The following is a 16976-nucleotide window of genomic DNA, read 5'->3' as shown; positions in this document are numbered from 1 at the left end:
AAACTCTCCTTGGGGGGAGGCAGGAGGATCCCCCAGGGTGCACAGGGCATTGAGAGCTCCCGTCGCAGAGTGACTCTGTGTCAAACCTGTGTTGTTCACGCGTCCGAAGGGTTTGCACGTGCAGGGTGTACAGTTTCACGCAGATCTTAGGCCCTTGTGGAGCCCGCGCCGAGTACACGAACGCAACCAGTGACCGAGGACCGTCGGGGAGGTCAGAACTTTGGCCCTGGTGAAACGTTGCCGGCGTGGTGCTTGTCCGGCAGGGCGGAGGTCGTGGCTTTGCGGGATACGGCTGTGGCTGCTCTGCGGCGGAGCTGCCGCGGCTGGGGCAGGGAGGATGCCGGCCCTTTGGCTGGAGAAGTGACGAGGATCCGGGCTTCGCAGATGTGCTGCACCCGAAGGTCTCGACCCGCCACATCACCTCTAGTCCCTTCTTTTCCCTTCACGCTGTGTCCCCTCCCGGCAGGGCGGTGCAGCGCGTAGGGGTAGACGGGCTCCGAGATGTGTGACGCGATGCGATCCTGTGCTTCCCGGAGAGGCTAGCTGGGCACTCTGCTCTTCTGCAGCCTTCTTACACCAGTCCTTTACCCATCTGTTTCCCTCCGTGACCGCACCGTGCCCCCCTCTACCTCTGCCGTCGAATGCTCTCCCAGGTCTTCCTCGTGCTTGTTGGTCCTCCTCCTCTGGAGTTTCGCAGGCAGTCTTGGCTCCATCTCGCCCTGAGCTACCTGCAGCGGCCCTGCCCTACTGCACAGTAGAGGTCTCGCCATTGAAGACGACCTGACCGTGTGTGCCATCTCAGTAGAAGAGTTGTCTTGTACGGTGTCAGCGGCGTGGCCATCCCATGCTTCGGACAGAAGCGGCCGAGGTTGCATTGCAGCCCCTCGTTCCTAGGCTGGTGGAAGCGAGCTGTTTGAACAACTCTGGCTTTTCTGGATGTGCTCTGCCCTTCCTGTCCCCTACTCCATAAGGTCTTCCTGCACGTGGTGCTGATGGTCTGTCCTGTATTTGTTCACGGAGGGAACTTTGGGGTGACTCGCACGCACTCCTGCTCACACCGCAGCATCTCTGGACCTCCGTGGGGGCCGCGTTCCAGCATGGTGTACCCTATGGGTATCCAACGGTGAACTCAGGGCACGCGCTTGCCGGAGGAATGCTGGTTGGAGGATTATCTCTGCAGAGCCAGACTTAGCATACTACCTCTCTTGCAACAGAGCTCACCTTTCCCTACTTGCTACGGCAGGGAGGAGAGGGCTTTCGGAAAGGGAGATTGTCAAGCAGCGGGTGAACGGCAGCGCTTTTTATCGCATTGCAAGCTGTTCAGAAAGGCCGGTGGGTGCAGAAACATCAGCCCGGTGGTCATCTTGATCCAGTTGGGATGAAGATGGAGCTTCAAGGTCTGGTCAGGAACGCCTGGAAGCCTTGGGGCGTTTTGTAGTGAGCAGTACTGGGTGGGAAACATAGGTCTGGATTCGAGGAAGGATTTCGCTCTGGTCTCCTCCTTTATGTGGTTTCGTTGTGTACAATGTGAGCGAGCAGCATTTTCAGAGATGGCAAAACAGGAACGATCCTGGGAAGTGCTCGTCCCTGCCTTGGCAGTTGGAGCAGAGGAATAATCTTCAGCCCAGGCTAACGACGTGTGCTTTGGAGCTGACACGTTAGCTGGTTACATTCTCCGTCCTTTCACAGCGTGTATTTCACGTGAGAGGATGTGGCTCGAACAGATGTAGCTCTTTCTAAGCTTGACTTGCCTGAAAGGCTGCGGCTTCTCTTGGCCGCACTTTGGGGTGTTGGCTGCTGGTAGTTCCTCACAAACATCTAAATACCAATGCCAGCCCCAAACCTTGCTCATCACCCACCAGCTAGTCTCGGTTAATTTGAAGCCATAATATTTTCTATACAGAAGTTTTTTTGTTTGTCTGTAGACAGCTGTTGTTTTAGCCCAGTTGAGATATCCACGTGTACCTACCTTCCCTGTCATCCCTTTTGCCCAGCTTGACTGAAAAGTTGCCTGGGACTTGTGGTCCTCTCTCTGTCGGCAGCGCGTCGCCCTGCGTGAGCCGGTGCCCGCGGGCTGTGGCCCACCGCCGTACAGCGCCAGGGAGGTCGGTGCTGCCCACTCGTAGGGATGGGGCAGCGCCATGCCGTTTCTGCCTGGCGGCAGGAGGAAGACCTGTCCTTTGGTGACAAATGAGTAAGAAGCAAAGCCTTTTGATTCAGCAGCCCTGGATACAAAATGGAAATCCTGACGCTGGGCCGGAGCTGGGGACTTCGGAGCAGCAGTCGACGCTCTTCCACAAAATCCCACCGCCCTGGAGCCAGCCCTACCCCTACGGCTGCGATGGCTGAACAACGGGGAGGAGAAGTGCTGCCTAACACCCCCCTGCCCCGGGCGCCGCTCCCAACCGTGCCCGTGAAAAGCAATATGGCAGGAGCTTCTCTGGAAGCTCAGGAACAGCCAGTCCTTGTTAGACCTGGGCAGGGTTTGCCATCAGCCGGTCGCCCACTGCCGTGAGCTGTGTCTAGTCTCGTGTCTCGTAGTTTATTGCTCGGCTTCTCAGCTTGAGTTCTGTGTACTGACTCCACCTAATCACAGTAAAAGGTTTGCCCGTGTTTTAGCCATGACTTCGCCTTGTTTTTCCAGCTCCAAAAAATCGAACACTGGAAAAACGCATCTTTCAGTACGTCAGATAATCACGCACTCAGAATTAGCTTTCACGTTGAGGTAATGGTGACTGACCTGTTCTCTGTCATCCCATGGAGAAACTTCCCCAGTCATTTTGTACCATTATATAAATATATATATAAATATAAATATATAAATACAATATGTGAAGACATCTTATTGGTTTTTATTTGAAACAATTTTTAGGCTTGTTTTTGGGTATCTGTGCTGCCTGTAATGTATTGACCTGTTTTATAGGTGCCTTTTTATTAAAAAGACAAATTTCAAAACCTGACCCCGTGCCTGTCTTCAGTGAGCTGCGTGATTTTCTGCAAGGCTGCGAGCAGGTGTGCTCAGCCCAGTGCCCAGCAGCCCCCCAGTAGCGAGGTCAGCTGTTCGGCGCCTGCCCCGGTCTGCACGGGGTGGGCAATTCGCCCCCCTCGGCCGCTCGCATGCTGCCTCCCCAGAGCCGAACGAGACCCGACCGCGCAGCTTGGAGTGGTTCGATGCTGTATCGTGGATTTTGCTGCGTAAGTTCAGGCTGTGCTGGCTGTTCTTTCCCATCCTCTGCCGTGCCAGCCCGTCCTCTAGCTCCTGTGGCTCGAAATGGATCATCTTTTCCTGCTCCTCGCTGCTGCTGCCCGGCCAGACAGCTGCAGGCCCCTGGGGCAGGGGTAGGTGCAGGCAAGGGGTCCACCAACAGCTGTGAGTGCAGCTTCCAGTGCTGCAGATCCCATCTCCTGCGGCTTCACAGCAGCTGCTGCGTGCCTCCGTCTGAGGAGACGCTCCTGCCTGTGACGAGATGGCAGAGAGCTCTTTGGGGGAGCTGGGACACCTGTGCTTGGCACAGCCCTGCGCATGGCGCTGCTGCGAGGCTGTGCCCTGCCGCTTACGGGCAGCGGGAGCTGGGCCAGGACCAGGGAGCTGCCTCCGCAGGACGCGGGACAGGACGGTCCTCCCAGGTAGGCGGAGGGGCATGCGCGGGGCTGGGGCGGCGGGCCAACAGGGCACCCTGGGCACCTCGTGTCCTTGGCTGGACCACAGAGCAGAGAGGTGGCCCAGAGCGGGGACTCACTGCCCCAGCTGTCGGCCGGTGTCTGGAGCCCCACGGTTCCCGTGTCTTCTGGGCGTCTCGTGGCCTGGCAAAGCGTGCGTGTGCCGTAGCTGCTGTGTGCTTGCGGGGAGCCAGAGCAAACGCAGAGCACGCCGCGATGGCGGTGGGGTGAGAGGCTGGTTCTGGAGCCTCGGAGACAAAAGGGCTTGTGCTCCTATCTGTGCGCAGAGCCGGGCGGCGCATGTGGCGTGCTGCCTAGGACCTGAGCTCACGGGCCATGGTGTCGTACACCCAGAGCCACTGTCACTCGCAATGAGGAAGACATGGCAGGCAGCAGTGCAGACACTGACGTGCTTGAGCATCCATGTGGTTCTGGGAGACCAGGGCGAGGAAGCAGGTTGTCATCATCTTGATAAAGAAAATGAAACCGTGTGTGAGTCACAGCAGGGCAGGGGGTGTTAGAGCTGCGAGGAGGGTGCGAGGGCGTGGGGGAGAGCCCCTTCTCTGCAGCACTCCCAGGCACGAGTCCGTTCATGCGTTCCCTGGCTCGTGCTCCTCAGTGCACGCTCTACTGCCTGCCACGGCCCCGTGATCGCTGTGCGTGTGTAGCAGGGTCCTCTGCTGAAACGCCCCAGCACTGTCTCCTGGGAGATTCCGTCACCCAATACCACGCGCAGAGCATCGTGCTGCTGTGGGTGGGGGTCTCTGGGTCCCCTGCTCTGGGGCTGCCTTCTGCGGGGACCAGGGCTTTCCCTGGGTTGTCTGCTGCAGCCTTGTTGGCCAAGCACAGCCCGGGGCTGCACAAACGCGCGCTGCGGGCGGTGGCGATGCGGCCGTGCCTGCACACCCCCTCCCCGTTCCCCGCAGCAGCTGCCTCGGAGCTCCCCCAGGCCCTCAGCCCCTCTTGTCGGTGGCCCTGGGGGAGCAGAGCCCATCCAGCTCACTCGGCAGTGGCGGCTGGGGTCCGAGCAGAGCTCGGGGGGAGCCCGAAGATCTACCTGAAGCTCGGGCAGTTCGAGCACTCAGCAGGGAAGCCCGTTCTAGGCCAAGGCATGTGACGGCCATGCAAACCTCGGGGAGATGAGGAGGATTTTGCTGAGTGGAAAGCCCAGCTTCCTCTGCAGTGAAGGAGAGTTCCTCCTGCTTTCTTCTCATCACCATTCAGTAGGGTGGTTGCAGTCAGCTGCAGGAGGAGTAATGTCTGCTCTTTGGAGAAGGGTCAGCCAGCTCTCAGCCAAGCCTTCCCCGGGCTGGCGGAGCTGGACACGGGTGCAAGGATGGCTTTCTGCTCACGTTAGCAGCTGCTACAAGAGTGGGGTAGGAGGTGCTGCAGCTGATGGAAGAGGCTCTGTAAAGCGGGGGGCTAACGTCAGTCTGGACTGACTCCAAACGCAGCAGAGACTTCTGCGGCACTGGTGCAGGGAAATCTGAGCAAGGTGCTCCCATGAGCCCTATGGTTTCGACATGCAAGCAGCAACACTTGTCAGAAAGGTGCTATCGACCCTCTTGGCGCTCTCTGATGCGTTTCCCTTGCGAAAACGTTATACATGAGAAGGTGGTATTTTATTTAACTGTTTATTACAGCTCAAAGTTTACCAACATACCAGTACTAAAACCTATAGTAACAATAGATGCATAATCTGTTCACCGTTATTTTGCGCACAGATTCTCTTTTTATCTTGTGAACACAGTAAGAATCTTACACTCTGACTGTTCGTTTCTTCAGTAAAGTTTTTGTGTAGCAACACAGTTCCCATCAGAACCGGGGCTGGGGAGGTGTTTACGATGCGTCTGCAATGGGTTTGCTCACCAGTAGAACTGTGAAGATAGCGAGGGCAGGCTGCAGAGAGCTGCTCTTCCTTTGCTGCGCGTACGTGCTCGGACAACCACGGTCGCCATTACCTGCAGGTTTCAGCTTTGAAGACGCGGCGCTGCAGGAAATGGTGGACGGCTCTTGGTGTAAAAGCCTTATGCTTGGGGAGTGTTCTCCTCGAGTCACAATTTGGGAACAAGCTATTCAGATCGCTGCCTCAGCTGGACTGATGTAATGTGACCCCTTCCATAACGACTGGTCGTTTTAGGGGGGCCCTTGGGTACAGTGAAGTTCAGCTGCAACTGAGCCCTTTGTTAGTGGGCTGAACTCCAGCGGCGAGTTTAGCACAAAATTCCTGCTGCAGCAGGAGAACCGATGTTGTTCCAACTTTGCTTAAAAAGCGAGGTGGATGGTAGAGCGGATTTTAAAGTGTGCTTGTGATTAGGGTCGCGTTTGTGTGACGGTGCGTATGGTTCTCGCACAGGTCAGACCACAGCACCGCTCAGCCAGCAAGAAAAACGTAACACGGCACCGCTGCATACGTGCTGCGATGTCATGCTGTGACGAGACCCGCTAGGAAGCAGCAGGCTGCACGAGTTCGTCAGGGCAGCCCCCCAGACCAGCTCGCAGTGCAATTATTAATGATGGTGAAAGCTGCTGCTCTTATTTTGGACCAAATTGTTATCAAGCAGCCCTGATCTGAGGAGTTGCTGGATACTCGTGGTTCAGGGCAAGATTGGTGCCCAGGTTTGCTCTGTGTAAACCTGGAGGCGCTAAACCTCTGAAAGCCCCGTAGATGCAGGTGGAGCAAAAACAGCAGAAAGCACAGTGCAAATCAAAACGCTGCGTTCCCTCTCAGCCCGCTGAAAACAAACAGAAATTATGTAAACGAGCTCTTTTCCTTACTCTGTGGTGACGGATCTCCTTGCTCTCAGAACCCACAAAGTGCCGTACAAGTAGCTAAAAAAAAAAAAAGTAACACCTTCAGCCTCGCAAAGTCGTGTAGTTCGTCTCCCCTGTGCTCAGTCACAAGATAGAAGCTGTCTCTCCAGACAGCTTTCTTCCTTAAAGGAAAGCTTTTCCATAGTCAGGCGTTCTGTTCAGCAGTCACTCACTGGAGCTCTTAACAGCAGTAATGCAGATCAAGTGAGCGGAAAAGGATGCAGTTGATGTCAGGGAAGGAATCTGCGACAGTCAAACCTTCGAGTCCGTGGCAGGACCTCCTGGCGTGAGCGAAGCCGGGAAAATCAACGTGCCGCGGCTGGCCGAGGGGATGTCACGCAGCAGGAGGAGCGATATTGCAGCCAGAGACCTCCCAGCACCGTGTGCCTGTGCTGTCGGAGTGAGGTCTGCATTCCCTGCCGGTGCTACCTGCGTCTCTCGTTCCAGGTGCCATGGCCATTGAGTCCTGTGGCTTCCTTTGGGCATGTCTGTACCAACCTGAGCTGGTGAAATGGAGACCTCCTTAGCTTTTATCCTCGCTCCTTGCTCGCTGACTCGACTCTGCGTTTACTTGACCGTGCTTTTTTCCTTGCTCATAGCGCCCCAGTCTCATGCCTGGCCCCATGCACGGGACGCCTGCGGTCAGTTTTTCAAGGGAGAGGTGGAAACATCAGGTTCAACCCACTCAGGTTCATCCGGCCCTGCCAGAGCGACCATCGGATGGCCAACAGTGTTGGCTGGCATTCGCCAACAGCAGCCAGATGGATGTCTACAGGTAGGAGAACCAGAAGGAGCCAGGGAAGGTGTGTGTTGGGATTTGGGTGTTTGGTGGCTATCGGACCTCAGTTTCCTGAGGAGCGAAGAAAGTGGTGGGGACGCTTGTGAAACTTGGGACTGAGGCCACAGCACGTGTGCCGCTGGGAAGGCAAGCCCCAGGCCAGTTCTGCCCTGCAGGCAGCCTTTCCCAGCTAGAAAGTGGAGATGGAGGTGGTGTTGTCAGACTCGATGCCGCTGCCCTTCCTCGTTACCTCCAGGATTTCCTGCAGGGTCTCTTGGCTTATGCAGCCAAGCTCCTGCAGGATTCGGAAGAAGTCGTTACGGAACTTGACTCCGATGAAGGCGTAGAGGATGGGATTGAGGCAGCAGTGCGTGAAGCCAATGGCCTCTGTCACCATGATGGCCGTGTCCAGCTGGTCCTCCAGGAGGCAGTTCTTGGTGAAGGCTTCTAGCTTGGTAAGCGTGTTCAGGAAGATGACGATGTGGTACGGGCTCCAGCAGAGCAAGAAGACACCTGTGACCAGGATGGCCACACGGACAGCTTTTTGCCTCTGCAGGCGCTGGGACTGGCACAGAGCCCGGACGATGGCCGTGTAGCAGTAACACATGACCAGCAGGGGTACAAAGAAGCCCACGGTGTGGTAAAGGAAGCGGGTCGCCAGCCAGACATTGTTGCCATCGATCCCAACCTCTGGAAAATAGCAAATGCTGCGGTTGCTGTCGTCTGTCCAGACTTCCATGAAGATGAGATCGGGTAAGGTCAAAATCAGCGAGCAGAGCCAGACAGCCGTGCAGGTGAGGTGGATGGAGCGAGCTCTGCGTTTGCGGTACGTGTGGATTGCATAGACGATGGCCAGGTAGCGGTCCACTGCAATGCACCCCAGCAGCATGCTACTGCAGTAGAAATTGATCTTGTGGACAGCACTGAGGATCTTGCAAAGGAACTTCCCAAATACCCACCCAGCCAAGCTCTCCACCACGCTGAAGGGGAAGGTGAGCAACAGTGCCAGGTTGGCCAGGGTGAGGTGGAAGAGGAAATTTTCCGTGGTAGTGCGAGACCGCTTGAACCTCTCTAAAATGACCAGGACCAGGGCATTGCCCACAGTCCCCAACGCGAACATCAGCAGATAGATGAGGGGCATGAAGACCTTTCTGAAGGGGTCCCTCTGGTCGCCTACCATGGATGAGGCTGGGTTGAAGCAAAAGTAGCCCTCCAAAGATGGGGTGGTGTTCTCAGCTTCGTAGTAACCGCTCAGCTCCACCTGGCTCTGGGGAACAGAGAGTCTGGTTACCGGAAGGGAGTTTCTGAACACGGGAACCCAGTCCCTCAGCTGCACCTGGCAGACCTGGAGCAGAGCATCCCCACGTCCCACAGCCCACCCGCATTAGGAAGAGGTGCCGCCTGTCTGCAGCGCGGTGACCTGGGAGGTCTCTCTGGTGCCAGGTCCCGGGAGGTGCAGCAGCATGTGGAGATGGTTCTCCCAATCTCCGATAGCTACTGAGGGCTGCTCAGTCTGTAATCTTTTGCTAGCATATTTGGGGACGTTCCAGTGTCCAGACAGATGACTGTTTTCATCTTCTGCCTCTTGCTGACTTACCTGCTGCTGGCTTTTGCTTTCTCACTTGGCACGGAACCCTCCTCTACCAACTTCCGTGATCTTTCCACCTGTTTCTGACACCGAGTGTCCCTGTCCTCTCTGCTGTCAGGTACAAAGGTGGTGGGGTTCACCACAGAGCATGTCTGTAGCTCAAGTTATGTGTGCTGATCCTGTCCCCCTCTGCCTCTCCTCCTCGGAGACCTCAGAGCTGCCTGGGGCAGAGCAAGGCGAGCTGGGGACAGCAGCAGCTGAGCTTGGGATCGCTTTCCATGCGCCCAGAGAAAGGTGCGAGGCAGCCGTTCAAACACGGCTGGAGGAACACCTCTGAGGCGCTGCGGTGCCACAGCTATGGGGATGGATGCCGGAGAGAGAAACCTGTTCTGTTGGTAAACCCTGCGGTTCTGCATTAATTGCAGTCAGAGCAGGAAAGGGAATCTGAAAACACCGCTCAGACCCCGGGCTGATACCCGGTAAGGAAAGTGCGACAGAGCCGCCGCAGGTGGGAGTCACGCTTGGCCTGCTGTAGCTCCTTGCCGATGAGCGGCCCATGTTCGGGCTGAGACCATGTGCAGGTCACGAGCGCTGGAAAGCTGCAGTCGCGCTCAGGGCGAGCCCCCCGCCGCCAGACGGTGGGCACGCTCCAGCTGGCCTCAGGCACCTCGCAGGAGACGGGTGCTCACAAAAGCAAAGGGCTTGGATGCAGGCGGAGAAAGAGAGGGGTATAGGAGGCTTGCGGCAAGCCGAGAAATTAATAACAACTGGGAAGAGCTCGGCAGCAGTTAGCCTGAGTGCCCCCACCCACACCCTCTCTGGAGACCAGCGCTGAGACTTCAGTGTCAACCACAGCGGAAGTCTCTGCTCGCTGCTTTCATACCTTTCACTGCCAGCTGTAGCTGTTTGCACCTGCTGCTCCTTCCCTCCTCAGCCAAAGTTCCCATCTAAAAATACCAGCCCTGCCTTAAACAGTTTCAGAGCCGATTTTTGGGGTTTTCGCTCCCCGCATGTGCTGCTAAGCCAAATGACCGTGACCAGCCTCGAGTCCCACGTTGTGCCTGGCTAGAGAAGGGTGATTTACGTTTCTTCTCTCTCAGGCAGCTTTCGCTGGGGGACGCACTGGGCGCCTCCACACGCGACTGTCTGGGGTAAAGAGGTGACACCACAGTGGCAGCACTCATCTCAAACCGCTGTGCTGCTGAAACCATCAGCGTGGCTCCAAGGGGAGCCCGGGCATGTTGATCGAGAAGAAGTCTCCAGAGTGTTACCGAACGCACGGAGCAGGCAGCTGGCTCAGGTGGTCCTGAGCAGTGGACGGTAGGAGGGCGAGCGAGCCCTTGGGGAAAGCGTAGAAGCAGCTTGGCCAGCTCTTGCCTTGTACCTTTGGCTACTGCCAGAACAAGCGTTGAGGCAGACAGACTTTGGTCTGACCCAGGTTACTCTTGGTCTTGCCATGAGCCTGTTCCCCACCGGCTCTGCACTCAGCGGTGCTGGCGCTGTGCTGCAATGCTGCCATGCTTCCTCCTGAACGGGTGAGAGCTGGTCCTCTTGGGGGGGCCGAGAGTCTTCCTCCCTGCCCAAAACCTTGAATGCATATCTTTTCCCCTAATGTAACGGTGGGGCTGCAAGCCTTTGGTGAGAAGCATTCTTATTCCCAGAGAACAATTATTTTTCTGGTTTAGGGTATGACTGTGGAGACTGGAGATTGCTGCTAAAGACAAGATCCTTTAGAAATCCCTCCCAGTTTGTTTTCTCTCTGGCTTGAAAATATTTCCTGCCTAGTCTGTACCCAGACCCTGCGTCAGGAGTTACCAATGTGCACAGAAACCTGTGATGTGTTGGCCAGGGCCAGATCCTTGAATCCTCTCAAAAAAAAAAACCAAAACCAAAACCAATTTGGTACAGTAACCAAATCAGACTGCTCGGGACGCGCAGGTGACTGTGCTGAAAACCCCGAGGAGAACATGTATTGGAACAGGTAACTTCACTGGGGAGAGGCTGGAGGGTTCCAGCTTTAAAGGGGAAAAGGAAATTATGGGAAATGGCTGTGTTTGCTGGCTGGAGTGTCGGAGCGCTGCCTGGAGCCACACCACCGCCTCTGACAACGGCGGATGGGCAGCCTGCGCGGTGTTCAACGGCTTCGGCTGCTGAGCGGCTTCGAGCATCACCTTGCATTCGGAGCCGGAGGTGCGGAGGCCGAGCGCCACTATCAGACACCATCTGATTGCTGATAAGGCGGCAGGTAGGGCTCTTACTGTAAGCCACCCGCCGCGGCGGGGGAAGCGTGCCCTGAGCTGCGTCTCAGGCGTCCTCTCATGTGCATCTCCGAGCAGAGCAGCGAGTGTGGGTGGGAGCGGGCAGAGATGAGACAAATAAAAGAGGATGAAGAGTCAGAGTCCAGGCTGAGACAGGAAGGGCAGAGTCCAGAGCTGCAGAAGATGCACTGAATGCGACAAGCCAAGGCTTTTGGGGATTCTGCTGCGATTCCCGTTTCTAGAACTGGAAGCGAGTGGCTGCCTGATCTGGGCTGGGAGAAGGCAACAGCGTGCACGCAGGGAGACCTTCGTACAGGTCTCCTGCGATACAATCACAGCCAGATTTAGGGGTGGGCGACAGAGGTGCCTTTTTCTGTACCTGAGCTGTCAAGTGCGTGCCTGGGAAACCCGTTCCTGTGTGCTCTTTGTTCAGAGATCCCTTTTCCCCTCTAACCCACATCTCAGAGTTATTCCGGTCTCGGCATGTCAGCTGCTTTTCTCAGTTCCCCACAACTGCCAGCAATCAAACTCTTGGCTGCAGAAGAGAAGCAGCTTGTGCACTATTAGGGATTTTCCACATGAGTCGTTCCCTTCTAGCCCACGCCAGGGCCGGGAGAAGCACGTTTCATTCCCAAAGCCTTAAAGCTGAAATTGCCCCTATCAGTGCAAGTTACTGACAGAGCTTCTGCTTATCTCCTCTCCGGGCGCCGAACTAGGGATACCCGCAAATAAGAGCTAAGCCTGTGGAAATGCCACGTTACGGTAGCTCAGGTGCCTTTACGGCTCTTGAGTCACGTTGGTCCCATTACAATGAAAACTGCCCCGCAGCACCTCAGGGGACCTGGTGGAGATCCCAGAGGTCTTTCTGCAACTGTGTTTTTGTTTCCGTAGTCTGCAGCTGAGGAAGGTTAACCGGGCAAAGCTTTCTAACTATGGATAAATGGGATTATCATTTTGGGCGTGTTACTTTTCCACAAGGTTGCAGAGATGAGTGGTCCCGTATGGTATGGAAGTTTAGGTGAGGCCCTCACTGCGCTCACTGGGCGATACTGGGATAAATCCCCTTTTGGTGCAAATTTTCTCACGCTTGCTCAGCCAGTCAAGTGATCCTCTCTGGTGAGCGCACAGGGTGAGCTTTGTGTCCTGCCTTTGACAGGACATCCTTGAGGCCTTTTTTTTGCAAATCTCTGCAGTTAGGTTTCTGCTACAAGCACCAAGAATAAATAAAGCAACATATGGCACCACCAAAGCAAACGCGGCATTGCTCGAGTGAGAGCTGCGGCCCGGGAGTCAAACCTGGGAAGCTCCTAGGAGGCAGAGGTGGGAAGCGTGTGACACAAACTCCCGACCACGGGAAGTATGGGAAAAAGTACAACTTTCTGTTCTTGCTGTGGTACCTGGCTGCCAGAGCTCGGTCCCGAAGCTAGCTGAGTTTCCTGCCCCCTTACACGGGATCTCCTCTGTAACTTAAAATAATTCACAGAAGGGGTAAAATTGCCAAGCTAAGGTTCTGGAACGAACTGCGTACCAGGAACAAATCCCAGTGCGGCTTAATCCTCCTGCGTTAAAAACGATGCAGTTTCGCCACGTGCAGCCGCTTGCTTATAGTGCGTGACACGCTGCAGGCAGGCGGACAGCACGCTTCAACTTTGCTCTTTTTCTGGTGGTGGGACAGAATTCCAATGGAGAGTTCAGCCGGAGGAACAAACCGGCACAGACGTGGAAAAGGTCTGAGTTTGATTTTAACCTCTCAGCAAGCATTAGCGCTGCCACTAAACTTCCGCAGAGATCAGGGAGAGAAGTGTCTTCTGCAAAAAGCTTCTAAAAGAAACAACCACCACTCACAAAGGATTTTTGGACTGGATGAATCAGAAAAAAGAAGGAGTGTACAGCTTGCGCCCCACGTCTCCTCTCTTTTCCCTGGTGCATAGGACAAAAGAGGGGCGGAAAAATGGATAAAAATTAAATCCAGCGTTTCTGTCTTAAGAGAAACTAAAAAAAACCCTGAGGTCTGCTGCAGAGAGCCGCTGTATTAAAAAATAAAATCTGAGCTGCAACATTTGAATAATGATAGCTAATGATAGCGCTGCCGTGGACTTCCCCTTGGATAGCACAACATACTCTAAAAGGTGCAGCTGCCGTCTCTCGCTTGCGAACGCACGCAGGGGAGAGAACTATGGGGCAGAATACACAGTGTCATCGCTCTCTGTTAGAAGAAGTACTTGCAATTTATCTTCCCCTCTTTAAAATTCCCCTCTTGTAAATACACTGCGTATTGCCCTTTCAGCAGTCTATGGCAGCCCGTTGGTGGAGAAGGCAAGCAGGGGCAGGAGCATGTGCAGTCATACCAAGGGTTTTCACAGGCCGAGGAGACGGCGTTGCGTTTGCTTGGGTATTCCTGTAATGTGACGACGCTAGATGAGATTTCCAGGGCTTTGCACGCTGTGTGCACAGTCATTTATACCACTGAGGGCTGGCGCGAAAGGTGCCCGACTCTGAACGAGCGTTTTTACGCCCACGTTGTGTCAATGGCTGCGCAGAACAGGGCAGCAGGGAACAGCGACCCAGACAGGGCTGCGGGAGCCCGGCTCTCCCCGCGCGCTGCCTGGCCCTTGCGCAGCAACCGCGGTCTTGGTCCCCGCGCAAGGACGGCACACGGGCTCGGCGCTCGCTGCAGCATCTGCACGCGAGGTCCCGGGAGCTGGGCTGCTGGCCCCAAGGGAATACCTGGCACCCTTGGATCGCCACAGTTGCAGCCGCGTTACGCTGGCTCTCCGCAAGCGCAGCGCTGTCGCTTGCAGTCCCCTCATCGGTCAAGTCCGGACTTTAGGGATACAAGGGCTGATTGCGCCAGTGTAAGAAATCGCTCAAGCTCTCCCCCTGCCAACAGCAGGGTGAGAAGAAGGACAGAGAGAAACCAAGTCTTTCAGCCCACCCCAGTTCTACCTGCTCTCCCCGCTCTTCCCATTATCCTCTCAAACAAGCAAAGCCAGGCCTGACTCACCAAGTCATACGTCTCTGATGAGTAGCTGGCAGGCCCCATGGTTTCAGGGGCAGGATCTGCCTCTTCTCCAGCAGTTAGAGCAAAAGTTCTTCTTTTTTGGGGTGGAGTTAGTCATTTAAGTGAGTAGGGAGGGACCCAGTATGTAACAATAGAGTATTTGCAAGGCAAATGAGCCCCAAGCATAGAATGACCTAACCGATGTGAAGATTAGCATCTAGCTTTATAAGCTTATTTTTTAGTGCTGTAAGTTGATTTTTGAAGTACGGTTTGAAAAATCCACATTCCTTTGGTCTGTATCAGAGAAGATCCAGAACACCTGTAGGTCTTTCCTGGAAACCTCCAGGGCCCTTGCCCACTGCCGTCCTTGACCCAGGTAGTCCGAAAGGCTTTGGAAAGCTCTGTGCCGATGGACAGCCTTACTAGAAATCTCACTGGATCTGGGCACCTGTGCAGAGCTATGCAGGACTTTGAAGACAGCTGAGTTGAAATGCACGGGTCTGGTCCATGTGGCCATTGCTCTTCACCTCGGGGTCCTCCTGTCTGCTTTAACCTCAGTGACCTGCAGGTGTCTTCTGCTCCTCATCCCGCTGCTTCGCTCCTCGCCTTGGCTCAGGGGAACACGCAGCGGCTTGCACAGGATAGCATGGCCTTGGCAGCCGCTCGGCAGGTCTAGGGAAGGGCGCTCGCTAAGAGGTTGCTCTGCTGTACGACACGCAGTGAATCCCCTTGATGAGACACCTTCCTGCAGTGCTCGTCTTGCCCACCATAAAGACGGGAAATCGAGATTTCCTCTGCTCAGGGAAATGGGTGTCTTGTCCCCGTAATGCCACAGCAGGAGAGTCACAGTGTGAAAGCCCAAGTCTGGGTCAGCAGGACAGGGCAGCATCGCAGCTGGCGTTTTGGCAGAAAGCCTTTCCTCTGTGAGGAGCTGAGGCGGTTCGACAAGCGTGGTGCCCGTCCTCCTCTTGTCTGGGCACAGCTGCACCAAAGCCCCCGTACCAGCACGAAGTCTGGTGGGACTCGGACCAGCGAAGAAGGAGGCGGTGTTATTCTGGCGAGCACCGTTTGATTTCATCCGCTCCTTATGCTTATTAGCAGGAGCCTGGTGATCCTGACTTGACGGGGGGAACCTGCTTGCCCCAAGGATGTCACTGTCGTCCCCCACCCTGAGGACATTCGTGTGCACCTGCACACGTGCACCCGATGCACCAGCCTCAGGGCTCCCCTTCTCCCAAAAGTGAGAAGACGGAGAGTAACAAAGTTGGAGGGAGGACACGGGAGCTTGCACCGTGCCTCACGTCCCTCACCTTGTGGAGGGAGCAATGACTGAGCGAGCCCTGTCCGGCATGGCTTGGCTGTGCCAAGGCCTTGCGCTGCCAGGGCTGTGGGGTGAGGCAAGAAGTGGGGTACTGGGAAACAGAGAGGTTAGGAAGGATGTTTTCACCCAGCTAGAACTGGAGGGTGGAGCACTCGGCATCAGGGACTTCCTTTAAGGGCGAGCAAGGAGGGTGCTGCTCCCTGCGGCAGGGCATGTTCAGGACCGTCTCGGTCTGCAAGACCCCTTGTGACCTTTAGCAAATGCTGCGCCCCCCCTCCCCAGTCCCCCCAGTCCCAACGACTCCATGAGCAAAGCAGTAGTACTGTGCAAAGTAAGGTACTGCGAGTCCGTAGGTGACAGCCATGCTGCAGAGCCTCTCGGGTCAGAGGGACAGTCTGCAGGATGTGGCTACGGGGAACTGTAGGCTGGAAACACCTCCCAGGCTGTGACCTTGGCCCTCAGAGGCGGCATGGGACTGACAGGGGTTCAGGGAGCCCACTCCAAAGCAATAGACGCAAATGTTTTCACTTGCAAACACGTACTACACCGAGGAAATGACTGCTGCCATACAGACACGACCTACGGGATCCACGTGTTGCTGTAACGTGAAGCGTGGGAAGGATGATAGTGAGAGAGAGAAGAGCATGGGAGAAAAATAAATGGGGAGAGAAGAATTTAGAATGAAAATAATGTCACCTCGCCGGCAGGTAAGGAACTGACTATGGAAGAAAATATCACAAAATGCAACAGTAAATATTTGAGGAATGTTTTGATGTCTATACACGGGAATTCTTGGCTGAACTCTGATTTTCTGCCAACGGTACATACTCTCACGGGAGAACTGTTCCTGTATTGTCAGGAACATAACATTTTGTAAACTTGTGTAATAGGAAATTATTCAGCTTTACGTAAGGACGATAAAACGCACTAATTGCATACGAACTTGCTCTATTCTGTGTAACTGTGTGACGAACAAACACATCTAGGGACCAGTTTGACGCTACGCTGACTTTCTGAGCTCTGCTTGAGAAAAGCCAGATTGCTTCCAGCTCCTGAATCTTCTCGCCTCTAATCTGTTTGTCTTATTTGCTGTTACCATAACTAAAGCTTTGAGAAGTACGTGCTGCCTATAGATGTTAGCCACGTTTACTAATCTCTTAATTTCTGTTGTCATTTGTTCTTTTAAGGTTAGAGCGTGCTATTTCCTGTACGTGTCGTTGCAAAGTGTGATGCTTAGCCCTGCGAAGAGCTGAGATGAAACGCCGGTCCTCGCACAGCAGGTCCCAGAGAAGGAAGGCTGTGCCCAGCGTGTGCCTCTGGCCGTGGGAGTGGGGGGAGCCGAGGCATCTCCGGCTCTAACTGCTGCACGCTTTGGCCAACAAGCGGCACAACAAGCTGGCACAGCAAGAAGCAGGTGAGATGCAGCTTCTCCGCTCCTCTGGCATGTGAAGGCGCAACACCTGTCTGTTCAGGTTCCTTTTTCTTTCTGCCGTGCTTGGAGCAGAAGCGTTAAAAAGAAAAAGGGACGCATCGGGTGTGAGAGAGGCTTACAAGGG

General features: G+C 55.1%; 1 protein-coding gene across 1 annotated transcript; it reads right to left on the bottom strand.

Annotated features, from left to right (window-relative positions):
• Positions 1-7442: 7442 nt before the first annotated feature.
• CXCR5 (C-X-C motif chemokine receptor 5) lies at positions 7443-14156 on the bottom strand. The gene is made up of 2 exons (XM_009979418.2): positions 14103-14156; positions 7443-8519 (listed from the first exon to the last, which is right to left on the bottom strand). The coding sequence occupies exons 1-2, from the start codon at positions 14139-14141 to the stop codon at positions 7443-7445; spliced, it is 1116 nt and encodes a 371-aa protein (XP_009977720.1). The 5' UTR covers positions 14142-14156.
• Positions 14157-16976: the final 2820 nt, after the last annotated feature.

The sequence above is a fragment of the Tauraco erythrolophus genome, chromosome 26 (genome assembly GCF_009769465.1).
Source record: "Tauraco erythrolophus isolate bTauEry1 chromosome 26, bTauEry1.pri, whole genome shotgun sequence".
NCBI lineage: Eukaryota > Metazoa > Chordata > Aves > Musophagiformes > Musophagidae > Tauraco > Tauraco erythrolophus.
Note: the sequence above shows the minus strand (reverse complement) of the source record. Positions and strands in the feature narration are given on the sequence as shown.